Source organism: Cupressus sempervirens, chromosome 10 (genome assembly GCF_028749045.1).
Source record: "Cupressus sempervirens isolate cs-2001-9-10 chromosome 10, ASM2874904v1, whole genome shotgun sequence".
NCBI lineage: Eukaryota > Viridiplantae > Streptophyta > Pinopsida > Cupressales > Cupressaceae > Cupressus > Cupressus sempervirens.
In genome coordinates, this window is record NC_143127.1 from 121,668,857 (window position 1) to 121,691,549 (window position 22,693).

At 38.6% G+C, this 22,693-nt stretch overlaps 2 protein-coding genes across 2 annotated transcripts in view; both read right to left on the reverse strand.

Annotated features, from left to right (window-relative positions):
• Nucleotides 1-22,693, reverse strand: part of LOC149532900 (alpha/beta-Hydrolases superfamily protein) — a 278,963-nt gene that overhangs the window by 237,994 nt on the left and 18,276 nt on the right. The gene's annotated exons all lie outside the window — the stretch shown is intronic.
• Nucleotides 8,746-9,968, reverse strand: LOC149532901 (uncharacterized). Its single transcript, XM_089805114.1, has 4 exons — nt 9,804-9,968; nt 9,449-9,681; nt 9,179-9,331; nt 8,746-9,093 (listed from the first exon to the last, which is right to left on the reverse strand). Exons 1-4 carry the CDS (start codon nt 9,947-9,949, stop codon nt 8,921-8,923), a joined length of 705 nt encoding a protein of 234 aa, XP_089661240.1. The 5' UTR covers nt 9,950-9,968; the 3' UTR covers nt 8,746-8,920.

Here is a 22,693-nt window from a genome sequence, read left to right on the forward strand (position 1 = left end):
GTTATCAAAAATCCTTCGGGAAATGAAATGTATGAGCAAGACCCTTATCTGAAAACCTTTTGTGTTCTTCCTTCAACACTAGATTGTCACATAATTTCTCATATTGTTCAAAGATCACACTAGATTCTAAATTCTCAAACTTACAATGAACATAAGCCCCAACATCTTCAACATGCACTACCATGTAGGGTACACTAGATAGGGCACCCACCGAATCATCCTCAGTCAACTTAAAAGGATGTCTCTTGAATTCCGATCGTGGCCTGTCAATAATATCAATAAATACATGTGTTGCCATCTCAAAAAAATACAGATTCAAGTTTTGAGAATTGATAAATACCTCTCAAACATAGCAACTAGGGTTCTTGTCGAACACACTTCAATACATGTAATGTCCCCATTATAAAGAGCATCAAAGTTCGAGGGATTCACCTATTGTTGCGACCATTGTAGGCTAATTACTATGGATAAAAGGTCTTCTAAGTCAAAGACTTGGTTAATTGAGGTTCTTGCCTTCTCTAGAATTCAATATGTTATAGCTTGATCTTTGTTTGGCTCAAATTGGACTTTGGGCTTTATTCGCTATCCTTTGTGATATCCCTGCCAATTAAATATATATAAATAATAAATCTATAAAATAATAATAATATAAATAATATAATTATGATTTATTGTAATCATACTAAATATTGCATAATATATTACTTTTAAAATATGAGAATTAAATATATTATTAATAATATATAAAGTAAATATATTCTACAATAGTATTAAATATAATGTTATTAATATTAATAATATATATTAATAAGAAATATAACTTATTGTTAAAATAATATATGCTGCTAATATATAATTAATATAATTATATTATTATTAATTATAATATAATTATTTTTTACAAAAGGACATGACTCTAAGACTGGAAAACTATATATATATATATATATATATATAATATTAGCATTATGAACTCAATGATTCAGATCTGAAGATAAGATAAGATAATAATATTAATGTCCAACAAAAAACCACAATGGGTTTATGGGACTGAGCATACAAACAAAAGAGCCAACCAAAGCAGGAGCACCAAAAGGTGACTAAGAAGAAACAAAACAAGACATGAACCAAGAAAACCAAAGTAAGGACTATGGATCCTTCCTTGGTACAAATAAATCAGTCACAGAAGGATATAACCGTGGATGATTTAGAGTCATAGATCATCGCCGAGAACCACTGGAGGAGTGTCGCTAACTGAAGACACTAGTACAGTGTCTGACCGATCTGGAGGGAGTGATACTGGATGATCTTCACACCCCATGATGGTGACAAAGAGGAGAAAAAGGCAGTGATGAGCTGGTCGGAGGTATGGCCCTGAGGTGTGACTGACTGCAAGGAATGCTCACGAAGTTGGGTGGCCTCCCGTAAATAAAGTGCAAGACACCATTGATCAACATAGCTAAAGAACGCTAAAAGAGAAAAACAATCTCTAAATAAACAATTAAATCTCCCTCTGATCTCATAGTATATGGGACAACGAAATATGAAGTGGGTCTCGGTCTCAACCTCTGCCAAAGTACACAGTCTACAAATCTGATCATCTCTATCCATATGGTGGTCGGTTCGGACTCAAAGATGGTGAGAGCCAACTTTGAAGGAGCCCAAAGAGAAACACAGGGCATGACACCAATACCAATAAAGATAAGCCGGACACATGATAATACCATTTTGAATCTCAAGAAAATGCTCTACATAAAAGGCCATCTTAGGACGTGATCCACTAGAAGGATTACTCCAAGTAATGATAATGTATTGTCTATAGATATCTTGTCTGACATACTCGTTCAACTCCTAACATGAGGGGAGGAGGTGAGCAAGAACATCAAGCGAAAATTGGTATGGAGGAAGACGATCAATCTCAATTCCAATCAATCCCAACAGAGAGGTGGCCTGACAGGGGACATTACAATGGTATCAGAGCTAGTTCTCTTGTCAGCCTTTGAGGCTTAGTAACAAGATGTGCAGCTTGATTCCATGGTTGAATTTTTTGGATGGCTACAATGAAATAAACTATTATTGTTTGAAAAGATTCAAAATTAAGATTTTTGATCAAATTCCTTTGCACATCCACAAAAAATTGTACTTGGACGGGTGATATTATTTGAGGGGAAAACATTATAGTTTTACTGCTGGTGAATATATGCCTCATTTCCTGTGGGCGTATTAAACTTCCCATGATATTCGGGTCATTCAATAAAGGTTGACATGTTTAACATTGGAATAATAAGGCTAAAAATATATTTGTTGAAGTTCTGATACATATTTATATTTTAAAGGAAAAAAAATATATCTGACTGAAGTATGGGTGCAAAGATTGATTTACAGGCATTATACACAATTTTATGTGGGCCCACTTCAATACCTGCAGTGCATTACGAAGGAGGAATTTAAAATTGACAAAAGGTCTGATGAAAGCATATATTTTCTAATAACATATGTTTATGAAAAAATTAATTGAATCATCAAAGTTTTGATATACTAAAGGTGTCGGAGAGCTATGGTTGAGGCCATTATTGATATGGGAGGCGAATATATATTATAGCCAGTAAATATTTGTATCATATTTATTTACAAAGACTAAAGTCAGGGGACAAAAATTTATAAATCGAGCATTCTCATTGGTTGGTTCTCCCAAGTTGAATTGAAATCTCATTGGCCGTGTCTGGTTGAACATCTTCTTTAACAGTACTTGCATTTGTAGATTCTTTGCGGAGTGGAACAGAAACTAAAAATAAATAGAAAACGGTGATTCTAATTTGTGAATTGAGCCAACATTCTGAAAGGCAAAATCAAGCATCATGAGAAACCTTTGGTATTCCATCTTTGGCAGGTCAACAACATTGTGGTGAGAAATAAATCTTAAAGGCTATTACTATAGACGTTCTTGATGATTAATATTTCATCCCATGTTTAGCCATTGGAAACAAATATTTCTATTTGAACTATAGTACAGCTTATAAACCAATCTGGGCATTAGCGTCGGCAATAATCAGTGACAACTTCAATGATCTTGGGTGCATTTGTAATGTGGAGCATACATATATTCCTGCTGTGAATTGCATCGGCTATGTTTGAGGGCTGGTGAAGGTGAAAGAGAATGAATTAAAAGAAGAGTATTTTATGTTAAGTACATAAGACGAAAAAGAGCAGCATTGAAGTAGAGATAAGAAGGAGAAAGAAGTAATTAGAGTAATATGTATAAAATCAGATTCTTAATTTGATTTATATATAAGTAAATATATATCAAAGATAAAGGAAAATAATATGTGGTGTTGGAAAGTAAGTTATATCAAATAATAAAAGAATTTGCAAGGAAGATTGCTGCTCATTTATTTTTTCAAAAGAAGATATGAAGGAAGAATTTTCAGATGTAAGCATAAGCAGATTAAAAATCAGGATATAAACAGAAACATATAATAAAGTACCATAAAAGGCTTATAAGACAGATAAATGGCTGACAGCACACAAAGACATCAGAGTATAAATAAACAAATACAGTCATCAGCATCTGATATAACCAGATATAGACATATATATAAATTACTTAACCAGAGGTAAGTATGTTATGTATTAATCAATTCATTTAAACAATATCAATGCTCCACTCCATTATAAAATCTAGGCTAGAAGGGATAGATAGGGATAAAATATGGGAAAAGCCTGTATAAACCAACCAACAAATCATTCCGAGATGGGTAGGATCAATGTCCCTATAGTTGCCTTGAGGTTTGACCAAGATGGGATCAAGGTGCCTTGAGGTCATTCTAAGATGCGATAGTGGGCTTGGATCCACAGAAACCTTGAGGAAGACCGTTGAGTTTGGTGTCAAAGCAATCTATTGCATCTTAGCTTTCCTTCTAGATTGGAATAACATGACTTTTTTTTTTACATATAGTTTATTACTTACCTATAAAGGTAGTCTCACGAGAGAGAACAAAGGTGTATTCAAGCTAGTCTAACCAATTGGTTATTCCAAGATGGGTAGGATCAACGTCCCTACAGTTGCCTTAAGGTTTGACCAAGATGGGATCAAGTTGCCTTGAGGTCATTCAAAGATGGGATTGTGGGCTTGGATCCATAGAAACCTTGAGGAAGATCATTGAGTTTGGTGCCTAAGCAATCTGTTTACATCGTAAGTATTCTTCTCAACTAAAGAATGATAATAAGTGCAAAACAAAACAAGCCTAAGTAAGCCACTTCCTGTGCAAGTATGGGATTGGCTTAGAATAAATTATCTGGACTCACATTTTCTTTGAAACTTATATATATACATTTGTACTAATGATCACTTGTGGTTGCAAGATTCTATCAAAGAAGTTTTATAATCTTCTTGACTCTAGTGAACTGTAAGGCATTAATCAAGAACACATATGTTATGTGTCCGCATCATGTCTGCTCTATGTTTTCATGTGTCTGCTCCATGTGTTCATGTGTCTTCTTCGCGTTTTCATGCATCCATATGTCTACTTTGTGTTTTCATGCATCCATATGTCTACTTCGTGTATGCTTTGTGTCTTCATTCAAACTAAAACCCTCTTGCATCCAATTATATGCTTTGTTTGATGGTTCAACAAGAAAAGTTATGTATAAATGACTTCTTTGCTTGAAGACAAGCAAAATTTGAGAAGGGAGGACTGTGATATCCCCATCAAATAAAAGATAGATAAATTAATATATCAATAAAACAATAATAATAATAATATAAATAAATTATAATTTAATTATGATTTATTGTAATCATACTAAATATTGCATAATATATTACTTTCAAAATATGAGAATTACATATATTATTAATAATATATAAAGTAAATTTATTATGCAATAGTATTAAATAATATTAATAATATATTAATAAGGATTGTAATTTATTATTAAAATAATATATGTTATATTACTAATATATAATTAATATAATTATATTATTATTATAATATGCTATTTTTTACGAAAGGACATGACTCTAAGAATGGAAAACTATATATAATATTAGCATTGTGAACTCAATGATTCAGATCTGGAGAAATATGGAAGAAATATATAAAAAACCAGTTTACAAACAGTTCAAATAGAGAAGTTTGAATTATTAAATTCATATCCTGACAGGGGACATTTCATCCTTGCTAATTCTAACAAGTTTGAGGCTGATCGAGAATTGCCCTTTCTATTTTTAGTAAGGCAGTCATATGGATAGAGGATGCAGTGGTTGACTCCCTAATTCAGACGGTCTGTCAAGTTAATGAGCATTTAATGAGATATTAATATTTTAATGGCCTTAATTGATATTTAATTATTTGAGTTGTATTATAAAGTTATAAATTAACTTTATAATAAAATGGGGACCATGTTGAGGATAAAGAGTAATTAATACTAATTAATAAAAAGTATGCTTTATTAATGATATATTAAAGTCAACTCATTATTGTATAAGATCCCAAAATCATTAAAGAGCCTTACTAATAAAGGTTCATGGAGAATTATAAAAAAACAGCCTTGGAGAGAAAACAAAAGGGATTCTATTGTGCATTTTGATTTTTATGAAATTGTTGAGGAGTTGTGCCAAGGGTTTTAGAAATTTGATCTGAAGAAATTGAAATTCTTTCATATTTTCATGCACTTTGAACTGCTTTAACTATCCAGCGAGATTGTGTTGAAAGATGATTTAATCAGAGCCATCATTGTGCCATGATTTGTGATCGATTTGAGAAATTTCAACATTTTGTTTAGATATAGTTTGCCAAGGCTGAGAATGATTTACGATTGCAGAATATAGGCAGATGCAACATGAAACAGAGTGATGGCACTCTTCTTTACAGCCTGCAATTAATTACAAGGTCCTGCACTTGATTTTCAAAGGCAGCAGTTCACATTTAAGGGGCACGTTTTGGGTCAAGGGTGCCTGCAATTTCAAAAACCAAGCATAGGCAATAATAGTGGCACTTCACAATTGGCTACAATATCAATTTGGATGTCAATTTGAATAAATGTTGCTGCCACAGGTTTCAATAGTTATTAAATTTTTTACTCCATGAATAGGATTTGGCATTCTAGATGATCTGAAAAGTAAGGCAATTTGTGTTTGTCAGAGTTAGAACCAGCAGGGGTTCTTAGAGTGGTATCAGAACGGTTTCCTGTCATCTTCCAAGGAAGGCATTTGCATCAGAAGCATTGTATTCAACATGGATAAGACAAGCATTGGTAGAAAAAAGTCAACAAAATCCATACAAGGTCTTATGTCAGAGCTTAGTCGTGTTATACAGGCCTACAATAATGCTTGTCAGAATTATAATAAAACTATATCAGGGCTGCTACGTCACCCAGAGATTTTAGATTCCTGATCTGTGAAGAAAGATAAAAAAAGTTCTAGTTTAAATGACTTCAATCATGAAAAAGAAGTGGTGGAAGAGAAGGCAGATATGGAGGTTGAGCCTTTGCTTAGAGGGGAAGCCACTAGTTCTCTTACACACACAACGAGGGAGGTCTTTCTCAAAGTCATGAGGTTGTGCCTGTTTTGTTTGAGACAGTTGCATTGAGTCTCATCATTTCCATAAGACAGGAGCTTGCAATCATGGGAATGCTGATGACATGATAGCCACCATTGATGGCAGCCCTATATCAATAGACAACAATGAAATTATTAATAATACAAGATCTGATTTCTATAACAATAGTCCTACGTTTGAGCCTATCAATGGCATTGACAACAGAGCAAGTGTGGAGGATATAGTTGGTGCCACCTTGAGATTTCACTCGAAAGATGGGAGTGTCACTTTTGAGGATTACATGGAAAATATAAACTTTGATACCTCTGATTTTTATGACAGCAGTCATAATGGTGAGCCTATGCAAGAGTCAGTGGCCTTTCCAAGTGTGGGAGATGGTTGGATGCAATTTCCCAAACTTGACTCTCATGATTCGGGTGTTAGAAACAAAGTAACAAGAATCGGAATCGGATCGGAATCGGCAAGGCCGAATCAAATCGCGAATCGGCAATGAATCGGCAATGAATCGGCGATGAATCGGCAAATTTGAAAAAACCCTTTAAATTTAAAGATTTTAACAATTTAAAACTTATTTCATGCACCCTTTATTGAATATAACTTAAACACACTATAACATCATCAAATAGAAGTTAAAACTTAACATACATAAACATGGAACATAAAATCCATCACATATGTAACTATGTTATCTAAAATGTAAATTGTAGGCTAGCTGAAGTAAATAGAAATCAAAGGATCATAATGATTTAAATCATAGAATGTATGTAAGATGATCCATAAGACATCAAATCATAAATGTATGTAAGAATCTAAGATGAAGATCCATGAAATTTTGAAACATATGTCTATCAATGATTCAGTATCAATATCTATAAACAAAATATAAAAACAAGGCTCCAGCTCAAGCCTCAGACTCATAGTCATCATCATCATCCTCAACATCATCCTGAAACTCGGCTGCAGCCTCAGCCTCAACCTCTGAGTATCCAGTCTGCCTAGTAGCAAGGCATCTAATGTAGGTCCTAGAGGATTGCCGAGCCATATCTCCCGCATGTAAGATGGGCTCATGAACGTCGCTAGGGCCTATGCTTGTGCGTGCACATGTGCGTCTACCAATGCCTGAAGAACGTGCTCTAGCTGCCTCAGCCTCTATATCCACCTAGTCAACCCACACACGGTCTTCCTCAGTGAAGACTGGATCCACAACCTCTGTGAGCCACTCTGATTCTGGATCAATCTCCTCCAGAATGATCGGAGAGGAGTCAGTGCCCAAAATTTGTCTGATCCTAAGACGGAGGCTGTAATGAACAAAGACAATATCATTCAACTTCTGCACTGTCAACCTATCTCTCCTCTTCGAATGGATGTGCTCGAACATGGACCAACTGCGCTCACATCCAGAAGCACTGCTTGGCTGACTCAGAATACGAATGGCAATTTTTTGAAGTTTTGGGGTTGTGGCCCCAAACATTTGCCACCATCTATCTGCAATAAGGGAAAATTTGAAAATAGAAACAATTAGTCTCATTTACAAATTACAAGTTAACTCTAAAATTACATAATCAACTTTAAGTTTAGAATCTAGATTCATGAACATTGAATATATTATTTAATTTTTACCTGGTTGTAGTGTTATCTGAGCATTTATGGCCATCCTGCCAGAGAAAAGTGGCCCCTCTTTATTGTTGAACTGGTCTAGGTCAACAATCGCAGCAGCGCTATCTTCATCGCTATTCAACCTCTGAATCACTGTGTATAAGCCAGTGAGAACCTCCGCATCCGCCTTGAACTCAGGACGGAAACGATATGCCGGATTCAGAAAGTAAGTTGTTGCATGGATGGGTCGATGGAGCTGATTCTGCCATCTCCTATTTATGATGTCCCAAATAGGGCCATACCTCTCCTGCACTCCTGCATATTGGGCTCTGATGGCCTCCTTGGCCCTATCCATCCCCTCATAAATGTAGCCCATAGAGGGCTTCTCCCCATCAGCAATTCGTAGCAAAGCTACAAGGGGCTCAATGAATTACATATAAAGTAAAACAAAAAACTTGAGTCAAAACTTAAATATAAAATAATATAACTTAAAGTAAAAGTAAAATACTAAATGTTAAATTGCAATAAATTTACCTGCAAGATTTCTCTAGCAAGTTTCCAAAAACCATCCTCATCAAATATGCAATCCGCCACATCTATCCCTGCAGTGGTCGTAGCATAAGAAGAGAAAATCCACTCTCGCCCAACAAACATGCTCCTCAATTCATCCCTTGATGTCAACAAGGACTGCAAGGTGATGAAATTCGAGGCAAACCTCGTGATACCTAGGCGAGCTAACTCCTTGCCTTCTGTGTACTTCCTCATTGTGCTAAGGACAAATGAATGATTATAAATGAATTTGCATATTTTTTTGCCCTTTCCACACATGACTTGACAAACTCAAGTTTGCCAATTTCCTCCAACATGAGGTCAATGCAATGTGCCGCACAAGGGGACCAAAATATGGTGGGGTGCCTCTCCATCAAAAGTTTACCTACAACAATTTTAAGTCAATTAAAAATTCAAATTTCAAAATTCAAATAAATTTATTTTCAAAACTTGAAAAGTTAAAAGTTTACCTGCAGCAACATAACTTGTTGCATTATCCGTCACCACCTGGATCACATTTTGTTCTCCCACCTCTGCTATGACTTCCTCAATAGCCTCACATAAGTATGTGGCATTTTTTACATGTGCGGAAGCATCGATGAATTTGATGAACATGGTATATCCTACAAGTAACAAAACAACGAATTAGAATATTAAAATTAAATGGATCATCAACAAATTAGCATTCAACAAATCAAAATTTACAATTATGTATGTAGGAAAGTAGAATGATCAATTACCTCCATAGGATACAAGAAAATTGAGGAGTGTTCTATTCCTCCTATCTGTCCAACCATCAGTCATGATGGTGCAACCCTTTGCAATCCACTCCTTTCGGTTCTCCTCGAGCTCAGCCCTCATGTCCTCTACCATCTCATCCAAGAGGTATCCGCTCAACTCAGCCTCAGTTGGGGCTTTAAACCTCGGACCACAAATAGCAACCACATCTATCATGTTCTGCCAATAAGGAGCCCTATTACAAATAAAAATTTAGATGTCAAAGACTCAAATTATAAAACAAGTAGATATAATTAAAGTTTTACTTTTACTTTTAATTTTAACTTTAAAGAAAACAACAAAAAAAGAATCAATTACCTGGCTGCAATAAATGGAATGTTGCAAAAGTACCAAAATTTGCATATCTCCTTTGTAGCAGCATCATGAATCTCCTTGTTCAAACCCATGCCCTCAAGCGTGGGTTGGGAACCAGGAGTAGTGCAGGGCACAAAGTAACTATCCATTCTGTTTTTTCACACTCTAGGCTGCAATAGGTTGGTGTGGGACTCTGTCTCAGTATGTGACCGACTAGCACTAGCACGAGCACAAGAACTAGGATAAAAAGGAGGCCTAGAAGAACCCTCTCCAACACAACCTACAGATGCAGAAGCTGATGCAGATGCAAATGCAGAAGCTGATGCAGATGCAGATGCAGATGTGGATGCGGCTGCGGATGCGGATGCGGGAACATGGGAGCCAATACCCCTTAACCCTTCAAGTTGCATTTTCCTATTGGCTTTGTCTTTTTCAATTTTTTCTAATGCCATTAAGCAAGTGCGTTTTGCCTCAGGAGTTTGGTGAGTGCAAATTGTAACATTGTGTCCAGGTATAGCAGCAATGTGGTATTTCAATCTATAAATACCCCCAGAAGTTATTTTTTCTTTACAAAAAATACATTTTGTTTGATATTTGGTTCTTCCAGGAAACTCTTCGTTATATTTCCAACATTCATCTTTTCTACCCATTGCGAATTTGCGAAAAATGAAAGCAAAGGCTGCTGCAATAAAAATTTATATGTAAAATATCAAAGTTTGAAGCTAATAAAAGCTACAAAACAACAAACCCTAGTTTGCAACTTAGTAAAAATAAAGAACATTCAAGATCTAAATTAAAAATCTTGAAAACTATAAAAATTTAACAAAAAATGCATAATACACTAACATGCAAAAAAAAAAAGAGCACTTACCTCTTGCAAATGAATTGAGGAGTGTTGAAATTGATTCCTTAATGCTCCCAATGCAATTGATGGCCTCCCCAAATGGATTGCTGATCTCTTTTGTGCTCTTTCTTCTTGCCGGTTAGAAACCTATGGCTTTTCTTTTCTCTTCTTCTCTCTCACTTTTCCTCTCTTCTACTCATGTTAAACAAATAGAAGGCCCTTTAGGGTTATAACAAAGAGAATAGGTCAAAAACAAAGTAAAAAAAACAAGCAATTTTTTTAAATTTTACAAGTCTATACTTTATTGGCCACGGGCGATTCATGCCGATTTTTTCAAGCAATTCACCTGATGAAATTGGCGATGGCGATTTCCGACTCCAAAAAAATCGCCATCGCTGAATCGCCGATTCAGGCGATTTTTGGGCGATTCTCGTTACTCTGGTTAGAAATGAGTTATATGATGTAGATTCATTCCACAATGATTCTGATTTTCATGACAACAATGAGAAGTGTTTGCATCAGCATGAGAGATCACAGGGCTTACAAATAGAGAACGTTGGTATTCTGGATTTGGGTACTAGTAATGTTATTTATGAGGAAGACCCCTATTGTGGAGAGTCTGGTCTCTAATATCAGACTTTAGGAAGTGAATTAAAGAATTCATTAGTTGACGATAGGTCCTTGGATCATGACTTACAGGGACCTACATTTACATGGGGGGGTGGGAGTATGCAAGCAGATTGATATAGCAGCAGCTTCTACAATTTCAGATGAACCATTCAAAACAAGGTACCCAATAGCAATACCCAAGTTGTTGATGTGTGTGGGGATGATAGTGCACATGATGATATTGAGCATGAGGTGAGCATAATGGATACAACTTCCTATCATAGTGCGGATTGTTTGCCAAAGAGCTTACATGGGAGTCTGGGAGTTCATAGACATCATGTGGTCAGACAACTAAAGGTGAGTGATAATCAGATTGCTACAACCACTGAGCATTATGATGTTGTCCGTCAAACGTTAGCCATATTTGGTTGGAGTGCTCCCATGTTAGATGAGCACAATGGTAGAGGTATACCATATTTCCCTAACAAAGTTCGATTCACTTTGAGAAGCTATTAGTATAACAAAACATAATTACCTACAATTATTCACAGACAAATATTACCTTCTCTAGTGGGGTTGCACTTCTTACGATGCTTTTATTACGAAGTAATTGATAAATACTTGCTTGTTATTAATAGAAACTGAGAGGTCATTATCTACAAAATAATGGAACAATGTTTCCTTAGGCAACGATCGTAAAGAATAGAATGTTTCTATTCTAGCTTAAAGAAAGCTTAAAAAGCTACAGCTAACTATATATTTACAATAGATTACCATTAACTAATAATAGACGATTATCTATTATCGTAATACCCTCCCTTAATAGTTGAGCTATCTACAACACCAAGCTGTCCTCTGAATTTGACAAACTTATCAAGACCAAGAGGCTTGGTGAGAATGTCTGTAGTCTGATCTGTGGTAGGAACATACTACAAATCTATTTTCATGTCTTCAACCAATTGTCGTATCTAGTGACAATGATCATCCACATGCTTGGTTCATTCATAGAAGACTGGATTTCGGGCTAACTTGATAACACCTTTATTATCAACAAACAGAGTAGTCAGTCCTGCTGGTGACATTTGCATATCCCCAAGCATTCGACAAAGCCAAACAGCTTCACATCCTGCCTTAACAGTCCCTCTGTATTCGGTCTCTGTAGAGGAGAGAGAAACTGCCTATTGCTTCTTACTGGTCCATGTGACTGCACTGGATCTCAAACTGAACACATATCCAGAAGTTGACCTTTTATAATCAACAAAGTTTGCCCAATCTAAATTTGTGAACCCACTGAGTCTAGGATTAGAACTTTGAGAGTATAGAAGTCCATAATCTAAAGTGCCTTTCACATAACGAAGCAAAAGCTTTGCGGCCATCCATTGATCAACCTTAGGAGTTGTCATAAAGCGTGAGATGTAGCAAACTGAGAAGCCAATGTCAAGCCTAGCAGCAGAGAGGTAGATGAGGTTGCCTACTAGCTACCTATATGTAGTATCATCAACGGGAGGAGAATCAGACTTTGTAGATAACTTGAGATCTTTCTCCATAGGTGTAGATGCAAGCTTGCAATCTTGCATACGGAATTTATCTAACAGAGCCCTAGAATATTTGAGAGATGAATATACCAAAAGACTGTTGCCAAACTTCAACACCTAGGCAATAATGCATAAGTCCAAGATCAGTCATATCAAAAGACTGGTGTAAATTCTATTTGATTCCTTGAATCAAAGATGTCGAACTGATAGTAATGATCAAATCATCCACATAAATGACCAAAAGGATGATGTCACTGTCAGTAGTCTTGATGTACAAATTTGAGTCTGAAGAACTCCTTTGGAAGCCTTGATTATTGAGTTACTTATCAATTTTTATGTACCATGCCCGAGGGGCTTGCTTTAAGCCATAGAGAGCTTTTACCAATCTGAGAACCTGATGAGGTTGTGTCATGTAGACCTCTTCATGAAGATCACCATTCAGGAAAGCACTCTTGACATCCATCTGATGGAGCTTCCAGCCAAACTGTGTTGCCATGGCTAGAACTAATTTGATGGTGCTCATCTTTGCTGTAGGAGCAAAGGTCTCCTCATAATCAATGTCCTGATGCTAAAAAAAGCCCTTCGCAACTAAACGAGCTTTGTACTTATCTAAAGTACCACCAGATTTGTATTTGATTTTGTAACCCATTTGCAACCAATGGGTTTCTTCCCTGGTGGAAGATCAGAAAGGACCCAGGTGTTATTCTTTAGCAAGCTTTGGTGTTCAAATGTCATGGCCTGTTCTCACTCTGGAATTCCTTTAGCCTCGGAATATATTTGAGGTTCAAACACATTGTGAATGTTGGCCATGAGAGCAAAGTAAACTGTTAGGAACCTGTGTGTTCCTTCTGTTTATTTTGTTAGAGTAGTGTTGTTGGACGCATATGCTTTGTAAGTCGTCCCGTGAGTATATTTTATTATCCCACATGCATAGGTAGTATTACTTTTCTAGATCGTACCCAGTATATAAGAATAGGTTGAGGCCCTTGATGGGCACGGACGAATTTATTGTATTGAGCTTGCTCAAAGGAGGTTACCCCCTCGAAGTGGCCTGCGATCAGTAGATTCATTCTGAGTTCTGCTATCACTTTGTATTCTGTTATTTCGAGCATTCTCACGATATTGCTATAAGGAGGTTCTTCACATCTGGTATCAGAGCACTCTCTTGGGCTCGCTGGGTGGAAATTACATCAAATTTTTTTTCTGTCGTGGCCTTCAGGTTCCTCTCACTTCTAATATCTCTTGTTATTGCAATAACTCTTTTCAGTTGTTCTGTCTGTGAGTGAATTTTTCTAAGTCGACTGTTCAAAAAAAAAAAAAAAAAAAAAAAAAAAAAAAAAAAAACCTTGTTTTATGGTTGTTACGCGTACAGGAGCAAAAATCATGGAAGAGGAAATTGCATCCCTCAAAACCAAACTTCAAGATCTGGATGACAAAATTCTGGGTCTTAACTTTCAGCAGTCAGCCATGAGCCGAAACCATTCAGGAGATACTGGGTCCTCTTCTGGCAATTTCCGTGGACCAAAGCTTGATTTTCCACGCTTCGATGGTTCTGATCCGACTAGATGGATCTATAGGGCAGAGCAGTATTTCAGCTTGCATAATACTTTGGATAACCACAAAGTCCCCCTTGCCTCTTTTCATTTGGAACATGAAGCTCTTCAATGGTTCCGTTGGTACATCAAGGCTAATGTAGGCCCAACGTGGAGAGAATTGTGCACCCTCATTTTGGAGCGCTTTGGCCCTAGTTCCTTTGATGATTTCACAGGAGCACTCACTAAACTGCGTCAAACAGGCACTGTAAGAGAATACCAGACAGAGTTTGAAAAATTAGCTAATCACACAGAGGGCTTGTCTGATGAATTCTTCCGTAGTTGTTTTGTCAGTGGTCTGAAGGATGCACTTCGCTCAGAAGTCAAAATGTTTCGACCTACTACAATGATGGAAGCCCTTGGGTTGGCTAAGTTAGCGGAAGACAAGATTAGTGCTCTACAACGCTCCAGATCTAATTTTGTTCCATTCAGAAATACAGGTTCTCACAACCCTCCAGTCATACCAGCTCCCAGAACTACTCCGATCAAGCACTTGTCTGAAACAGAGATGCGAGTCAGGCGAGACAAAGGGCTTTGTTATAATTGTGATGAGAAATGGTCTCGGGGCCATAGATGTGTTCAGCAAAAGCTCTATCTCTTGGATGTGGATTCTCCACCGGAACTGGAAGAATATGTAGATGCTCAGGAAACAGTGGATGATGAGGTTGAGCCTCACCAGCCTGAACCTCCTTCACCAGAAGCTCCACCAGAGATATCTGTCCATGCTTTGGCAGGAGTCACTACTCCACAAACCATGCGGGTCCAGGGTTTCTTCAAGAAGATCCCTCTTACTATACTCATTGATTCTGGTAGCACTCATAACTTCATTGATCCACGAATAGCCAAACAGGCTGATTGGTTTATCCATCCCTGCTCTAGCTTTGAAGTCATGATTGCCAATGGGGGCACTTTACCTTGTAAAGGGAAATGTCGCAATGTGCGTCTCTCTATTGGAGATTATAACATGCGCTCTGACATGTTTGCCTTACCCTTAGGTGGCTGTGATGTGGTTTTGGGTGCCCAATGGTTACGCACTCTTGGCCCCATTCTCTGGGATTTTGCTGAACTTTGGATGCAGTTTTCAGCCGAGGGGCACCAACACACTTTGAAAGGCTTACAACCAGGGTCTCTCAGCATCATCAGTTCACACCGTATGGAAAAACTTCTTAAGAAGAATTCACATGGTGTCATCGCTCAGCTCCATTCCATTCAGATGCAGCCATCAGCAGTCTCTAGCACTCCTGCCGATCTCCAACACATTTTGGACAAGTATTCTGGTATATTTGCTGAACCTGTGGGATTACCTCCTTCTCGTCCAGAGGACCACCGTATTCAGCTCCTTCCTGGCAGTGTTCCGCCCAACATCAGGCCCTACCGCTACCCATTTCATCAGAAGACCGAAATCGAGATACTTGTCCGTGACTTACTGAAGCAAGGTATTATTCGCCCTAGTACCAGTTCCTTTTCTTCTCCAGTTCTGCTTGTTCGCAAAAAAGATGGGTCATGGCGACTCTGCATTGATTTCCGAGCACTTAATCATCTCACTATAAAGGACAAGTTTCCCATTCCAGTTGTTGATGAACTTCATGGGGCTCATTTTTTCTCCAAGTTAGATCTTCGTTCTGGGTATCATCAAATTCGGGTTAATGAGGAGGATATACCTAAAACTGCCTTCCGCACACATGATGGTCACTATGGATTTTTTGTCATGCCCTTTGGCCTCACGAATGCTCCTTCAACATTTCAGGCAGTGATGAATAACATATTTCGACCATACCTCCGGAAATTCATTCTGGTCTTCTTTGATGATATCCTCATATATAGCAAAACTTGGGCTGAGCATCTCCATCATCTGGAGCTTGTCTTGCAACTTCTCTCTGATCATCAACTCTGTGCAAAACTATCTAAATGTGTGTTTGGCCAGGAGGAAGTGGAGTATCTCGGGCATATTGTTGCACACCATGGAGTGCGGGTGGATCCTACAAAAATAGATGCCATGAAAACTTGGCCGCATCCTAAAACTCTCAAGAGCCTTCGGGGTTTTTTGGGGTTGACTGGCTACTACCGCAAGTTTGTCAAAGATTACGGGAAAATTGCAGCACCATTGACAGCTCTGTTAAAAAAGGATGCCTTCTCCTGGACCCCTGTTGCTGAGACTGCATTTGAACAACTGAAACAGGCTGTGCAGTACACCTGTTCTCGCGATGCCAGATTTTTCCAAACCCTTCACTATTGAGAGTGATGCTTGCGGCAATGGATTGGGTGCTGTTCTCCTGCAAGATGACCATCCTATTGCGTTCACTAGCAAAGCCCTCTCTGGTAAGAATCTAGCCCTCTCTACTTATGAAAAAGAAATGATGGCTATTTTGCATGCTGTACAGAAGTGGCGGCCATACCTCTTAGGGAGTCATTTTTGCATCAGAACCGATCACCAAAGTCTGAAATACTTCCTGGAACAACGGGTATCCTCTCCTACACAACAGAAATGGGTCAGCAAACTCATGGGGTATGATTATGAGATCACCTACAAGAAGGGTAAGGAGAATATTGTGGCAGATGCTCTTTCTCGCACATTTGATAATCAAGCTTCCCTTTCCGCTATTTCTATGCCCATTCCCAATTGGTTAGCATCTGTTCAGCAGGGCTATGACAGTGACTCTTCTTTATCTCAAATCATTCACCAGCTAGCCAATAATCCTTCTGCTATACCACATTACTCTTGGGATGGTGCTTCTCTTCGATACAAGGGTCGGCTAGTGCTTCCTCAGAACCCAGCTCTACATCAGCCTTTTTTTATGAACTCCATGCTTCTCCTTCAGCAGGGCACTCAGGCTTCCTCAAAACTTATGAGCGCGCAAGGAGAAACTTCTTTTGTAAAGGGATGAAACAGACGATTCAACAGATGGTGGCTGAATGTGATACTTGCCAACGCCACAAGGGTGAAACGACCCTCCTTCCTGGCTTGCTCGAACCATTGCCCATCCCTACACGGATTTGGACTGATATTTCTATGGATTTCATTGAAGGGCTTCCTAAATCCGGTGGCAAGACAGTGATCTTGGTTGTGGTTGATCGTCTCTCGAAATATAGTCATTTTTGTGCCCTCAGCCACCCCTATACTGCCTCCTCTGTTGCACAAATCTTCATGGACCAGATATTTCGTCTTCATGGACTCCCTTCTTCCATTGTCTCTGATCGTGATGCAACTTTTACCAGTCATTTTTGGACTGAACTGTTTCAGAAAACTGGCACCAAACTGAAGATGAGTTCGGGCTATCACCCACAAACTGATGGTCAAACTGAAATTGTCAATAAATGCTTGGAAACTTATCTTCGTTGCTTCACTTCCGAACAGCAACATCAGTGGGCCAAGTGGCTCCCTTTAGCTGAATGGTGGTACAATACCTCTTACCACACTGCCTCTAAAATGACTCCATATGAAGCAGCCTATGGTCAGGCACCTCCAGTGCTCCTTCCCTACACTCCCAACAGCTCACCAGTCCAGGCAGTTGACATAGTTCTCCGCAGCAGGGATCAGATTCTTCGTACCTTACAGGATAATCTTCACATGGCCCGTAATCGGATGAAACAGCAAGCAGATCAACGTCGTTCTGAGCGCTCATTTCAAGTTGGGGATATGGTTTTTCTTCGTCTACAGCCATACAAACAATCCTCCCTAAAGCTGAAAGGGCGTCATAAGCTGGCCCCAAAATTTTATGGGCCTTATAAGGTTCTGCAGAAGATTGGTTCAGTTGCTTATAAACTGGAACTTCCTCCTTCTTCCCGCATTCATCCAGTCTTTCATGTTTCTTGTCTAAAGAAAGTTCTGGGTACCACTGTCAGAGCACAAACTACTCTCCCTGAAATGGATACGGAAGGATCCATTATCCTGGAGCCGGTGGCAATCATTGACCAGCGCACTCGCCAGCTTCGCTCTCGCTCCATCTCTGAGGTCTTGATTCAGTGGCATGGCATGCAACCAGAGGATGCTACCTGGGAACCCCTTCTTCAGATTCAACAACAATTTCCACACCTTAAGCTTTGAGGACAAAGCTTTTTTCTAAGGGAGAGGGGATGTTAGGAACCTGTGTGTTCCTTCTGTTTATTTTGTTAGAGTAGTGTTGTTGGACGCATATGCTTTGTAAGTTGTCCCGTGAGTATATTTTATTATCCCACATGCATAGGTAGTATTACTTTTCTAGATCGTACCCAGTATATAAGAATAGGTTGAGGCCCTTGATGGGCACGGACGAATTTATTGTATTGAGCTTGCTCAAAGGAGGTTACCCCCTCGAAGTGGCCTGCGATCAGTAGATTCATTCTCAGTTCTGCTATCACTTTGTATTCTGTTATTTCGAGCATTCTCACGATATTGCTATAAGGAGGTTCTTCACATAAACAGACGCTATAGGTTTGCTCTTTTTCCGAGTAGTTCTTCCGTCAATGAGCTCATCATCACGAAGATCAGCAAGTGTCTTAGCCTACCACTTAGGCCAAAGAGGAGAATGACCAACATTAGTGTCAAGAGATGCTTGGCGATCAGGTTCCTCATCAGAAGAATCTGGATCAAACTCAGGTGAAGCATCTACAAATCAATGTGATCTTGCAGGAGAAGTTGGACGTGTCTATACAGGGATCACTAGTATAACTAGAGCTATAGGAGCTCCTAGAGCCCTCCCATCAGGTGGACCTAATGGAAGCCTAACTCCCAAATCATGAGCCTTCATACATTGGTCTGCTGGATCAAGAACAGGAGAAACGGGCATGAAAGGTCCTCGCTGCTCATCAAAGACTACATCATGACTGAAGATGGGACGAGACGTCTCAACATCAATCAGGCGGTAGGCTTTGTGAAGACTATTGTATCCAGCAAGCATGAGTTTCTGAGTCTTGGCATCCAACTTGGTGCATGACACATCAAGGATCTAAACAAAAGCAAGGAAGCCAAAAACCTTCAAGTGACTGATTCTAGGCTTACTACATGACTAGGCCTTTTCTGGATTTTTACCTTTGACTGCCATTGTGGGTGACCGGTTAAAAAGATTAACTGTAGTATTGACTGCCTCTGCCCAAAACTTTTTCGAAACATGTCCATGTTCGAGCATTGATTGAGCCGTCTCGGTGATTGCTCTATTTCATCTTTCAACTACACTGGGGTTAACTGGCGTTTGATGCCATGAGTATCCAAGAAGCTAGAGAAATCATTAGAACAAAATTCTCCCCCCCCCCATTGTCTGATCTAAGAGTAATAATAAATTTTCCAGACTCTTTTTCAACTAAAGGTTTAAACTTCTGAAATATAGGAAATACACCCACATTTTTCTACTGAAATCATCAACAAACAACAAAAAATACCTAAACCCAAGAACAAGAGTGACCATAGGGCTACAGATATCAGCATGAACAAGCTGAAGTACTTAAGAAGCGCGCCATGAATCGCCACTTGGGAGAGGTGTGCGATGTTGCTTCCCAACCTGGCATGCATCACAAACTCCAAGCTGTTGAGTCTAAATCTCTGGCAATCCAAGAAAAAACTCATCCTGAGCAAGTTGTAAGAGAGAATGCACATTTAAGTACCCATATTGTTGATGCCAAAGTGTGCTAACAAAAGACCGCTAAGCAACCATAGCTAAATCCCAAGAATCACCAGAATCAATAAGTCGGAAAAGACCATGATCCTCAAGACCCACTACAACAATAGATTGAGTTGCCCGAACAGTGATGGTGCACAAATGTGAACTGAAGGTGACATCCAAGTGTGGAGAATGTTGCAGTAACTAATTGAGAGTAGATTTAGTTCCATCCTTGAAACATAGCACACATCGAGGAAAATGAGATTCCTCCCAACAGATTGAATCTGAATGTTGCCTTTGCCGACAACAATGTACTCTTCTCTGCCACCAAAAATAACAGAGTTTGAATAAGGCCGTTAGTCAGTAAACTAGTCTCTACGGTGAGTGAAATGACAAGAGGCGCCTAAATCAATGTACCAGGCAGACAACTTCACATGATTTGCAGGTCTTTTAGCCATGAAGGCCTAAAAGGCAGATTTAGTCTACCCAATGTGCTCTGCACTGTTCACTTTGGGCAACAAACTTGATTGCTTAGATTGTGCAACTAAGCATTTCCGACATTCAACCTTCATGTGCCCAAACTTGTGGCAGTAGTTGCATTGAATGTTCTTCTTTTGGGAGCCATCTGACGTGAGAGCAGAAGACTTCTGCTGAGACGACTACTAAAACTTGTCTTTATCCTTTTGAAAGGATTTAACAGCAAAGGCTTGCTCTATGGAAGTGGAGCTGGAACTGCTACCGAACTGTTGTTTCCATCGATCCTGCTGAAGCCAAAGTGTGCAAAGATCAGTGAACTTCAAATGAACACCAGAAGAGGTGATGTTGAGAGTCTCGATAAAATGCTCATAGGACTTTGGTAAACTTCGAAGAGTGATAACCACAATATCCTCTTCCTCCATCTTGCAACCAATGGCAAGCAACTGATCATGGATTTCCTATTCAGGTGTGCCTGGAGCGAGGTTCGCTCATCCATGATAATAGAAAACAAAGTGTTTTTCAAAAAAACAAAGCTCTGCTTTTGTCAAAAATCTCATGAAGACCTTTGAGGTGTGTCCATCTCTCGGCAACTGTCTTGCTGAATAGAATCTAAGAGAGTTGATCATCAACCACAAATAATTTGAGAAGCATCACCGCCTCTCCATTATTCAGATCTCAAATTTTCTAATCAGGACCAGGAGCAGTCGGACTCTTCATAACACCCAAAACAAGTTTATCAATGTTCCCATATTCAAAAAGTGTGATGATCCACTACTTCTAAGTGCCATAATTTTGACCATTGAATTTGGAGTTGTGCTCGAGTAGAATGTTCATCAAAGATGTCATGGCACGTTTTTCAATGAAAAATGTAAATACCTGTGAAGGAACGTTCTTCAAGGAAAAAAATGGAGTGACTTAAAAGAGCGCTTGAAAAACTTAGAAGGAAAATGTTTTTGTTTTTTGGATCTACTAGCTCAAAAATCGAGTCACCCAGAAAAATTTGACGACAACCCAATTGAGCTCTCAAAAAACCCACCAAGAATTTGAAATCAAAAATAATTTTCAAGCTTAAAAAACTAGGGTTTCGAGCAAAACTCTAGTCAAGGCCATTGAAGGTCGAATTTGCAGAAAAAAATGTTATTTTTTGGTAAGAAACATCAGGCTTTTTCTAGAATTGGATGTGCATGGACAATCGTTGCTGAAGAAGGCAGAACTGAAACCAAAGAATGGTGTAGCAGGCGTGCGTATGGAAAGAAGAATGCAGAAAATCATCTACAAAAAAATTGGCACTTGTTCACTCAAACAAACTCGCCATTTTTTGTTCCCATATGGTCATGAGCAGAGGAGCCATGATCACCAGAGACTCGCGATTTCAGAAGTTTGGATTTGAGAACAGACGCAAAAAACGAGAGCAATAACAGACGCGTTTTTAGAAGTCGCGAATTTGTGCTGATTTTTTGCAGGAGAAACAATGACCATGTATAAACAAAAACAACCTTCATTTTTTTGGTTTGTATCAGAGCTATCATTTAACCATGATTTGTGATCGACTTGAAAAGACATTTCAGCATTTTGGGGTGGGATATAGTTTGCCAAGGCTGAGAATGATTTATGGTTGCAGAATAAAGGTAGTTGCAGCATTGAATGGAGTGAAGGCACTCTTGTTTACAGCCTGCAATTAATTACAAGGTCCTGCACTTGGTTTTCAAAGGCAGTGGTTCACATTTAAGGGGCACGTTTTGGGTCAAGGGTGCCTACGATTTCAAAATCCATGCATAGGCAATAATAGTGGCAGTTCACAATTGGCTGCAATATCAACTTGGATGTCAATTCCAATTCATGTTGCTGCTACAGGTTTCAATAGTTATTTAATTTCTTACTTCAAGCATAGTATTTGAGTTAAATGTGGATGGTTTCATTATTTAATTGTAGATGGTTTGAATTAAATGTGGAGGAATAAGAATGCACACCAAATGTTCCATGTCATGCAATATTTAAATTGCTCATAATCAGCTTATTAGATTACATGCCAAGTGTTTGTGAAAATGTCCATTGGTTGTAGGTGCACATTTTAAATATAGAAATCATGTGTGTGCATTCAAAAAACACAAAAAAGATTGCATTTGCAATTTAGTTCTTTGCCTAGATATCTTAGTAATTGTTTGCAAGCATTTAAATTTGAAACCATTCCAAGCAAGCAAACAATCTGAAAATAAAAGACAGCAATATAGAGCTTGTATACAAAGTGTTTGACCAACTATGA

What these genes read in the sequence shown, in the direction of transcription:
- LOC149532901 (XM_089805114.1), bottom strand. Translation starts at nt 9,949, where the DNA reads ATGGATAGTTACTTTGTGCCCTGCACTACTCCTGGTTCCCAACCCACG. An exon ending in ATTCCATTTATTGCAGCCAG is followed by an intron (nt 9,682 to 9,803) that starts GTAATTGATTCT and finishes TATTTGTAATAG; the next exon opens with GGCTCCTTATTGGCAGAACA. An exon ending in AACAAGTTATGTTGCTGCAG is followed by an intron (nt 9,094 to 9,178) that starts GTAAACTTTTAA and finishes AAATTGTTGTAG; the next exon opens with GTAAACTTTTGATGGAGAGG.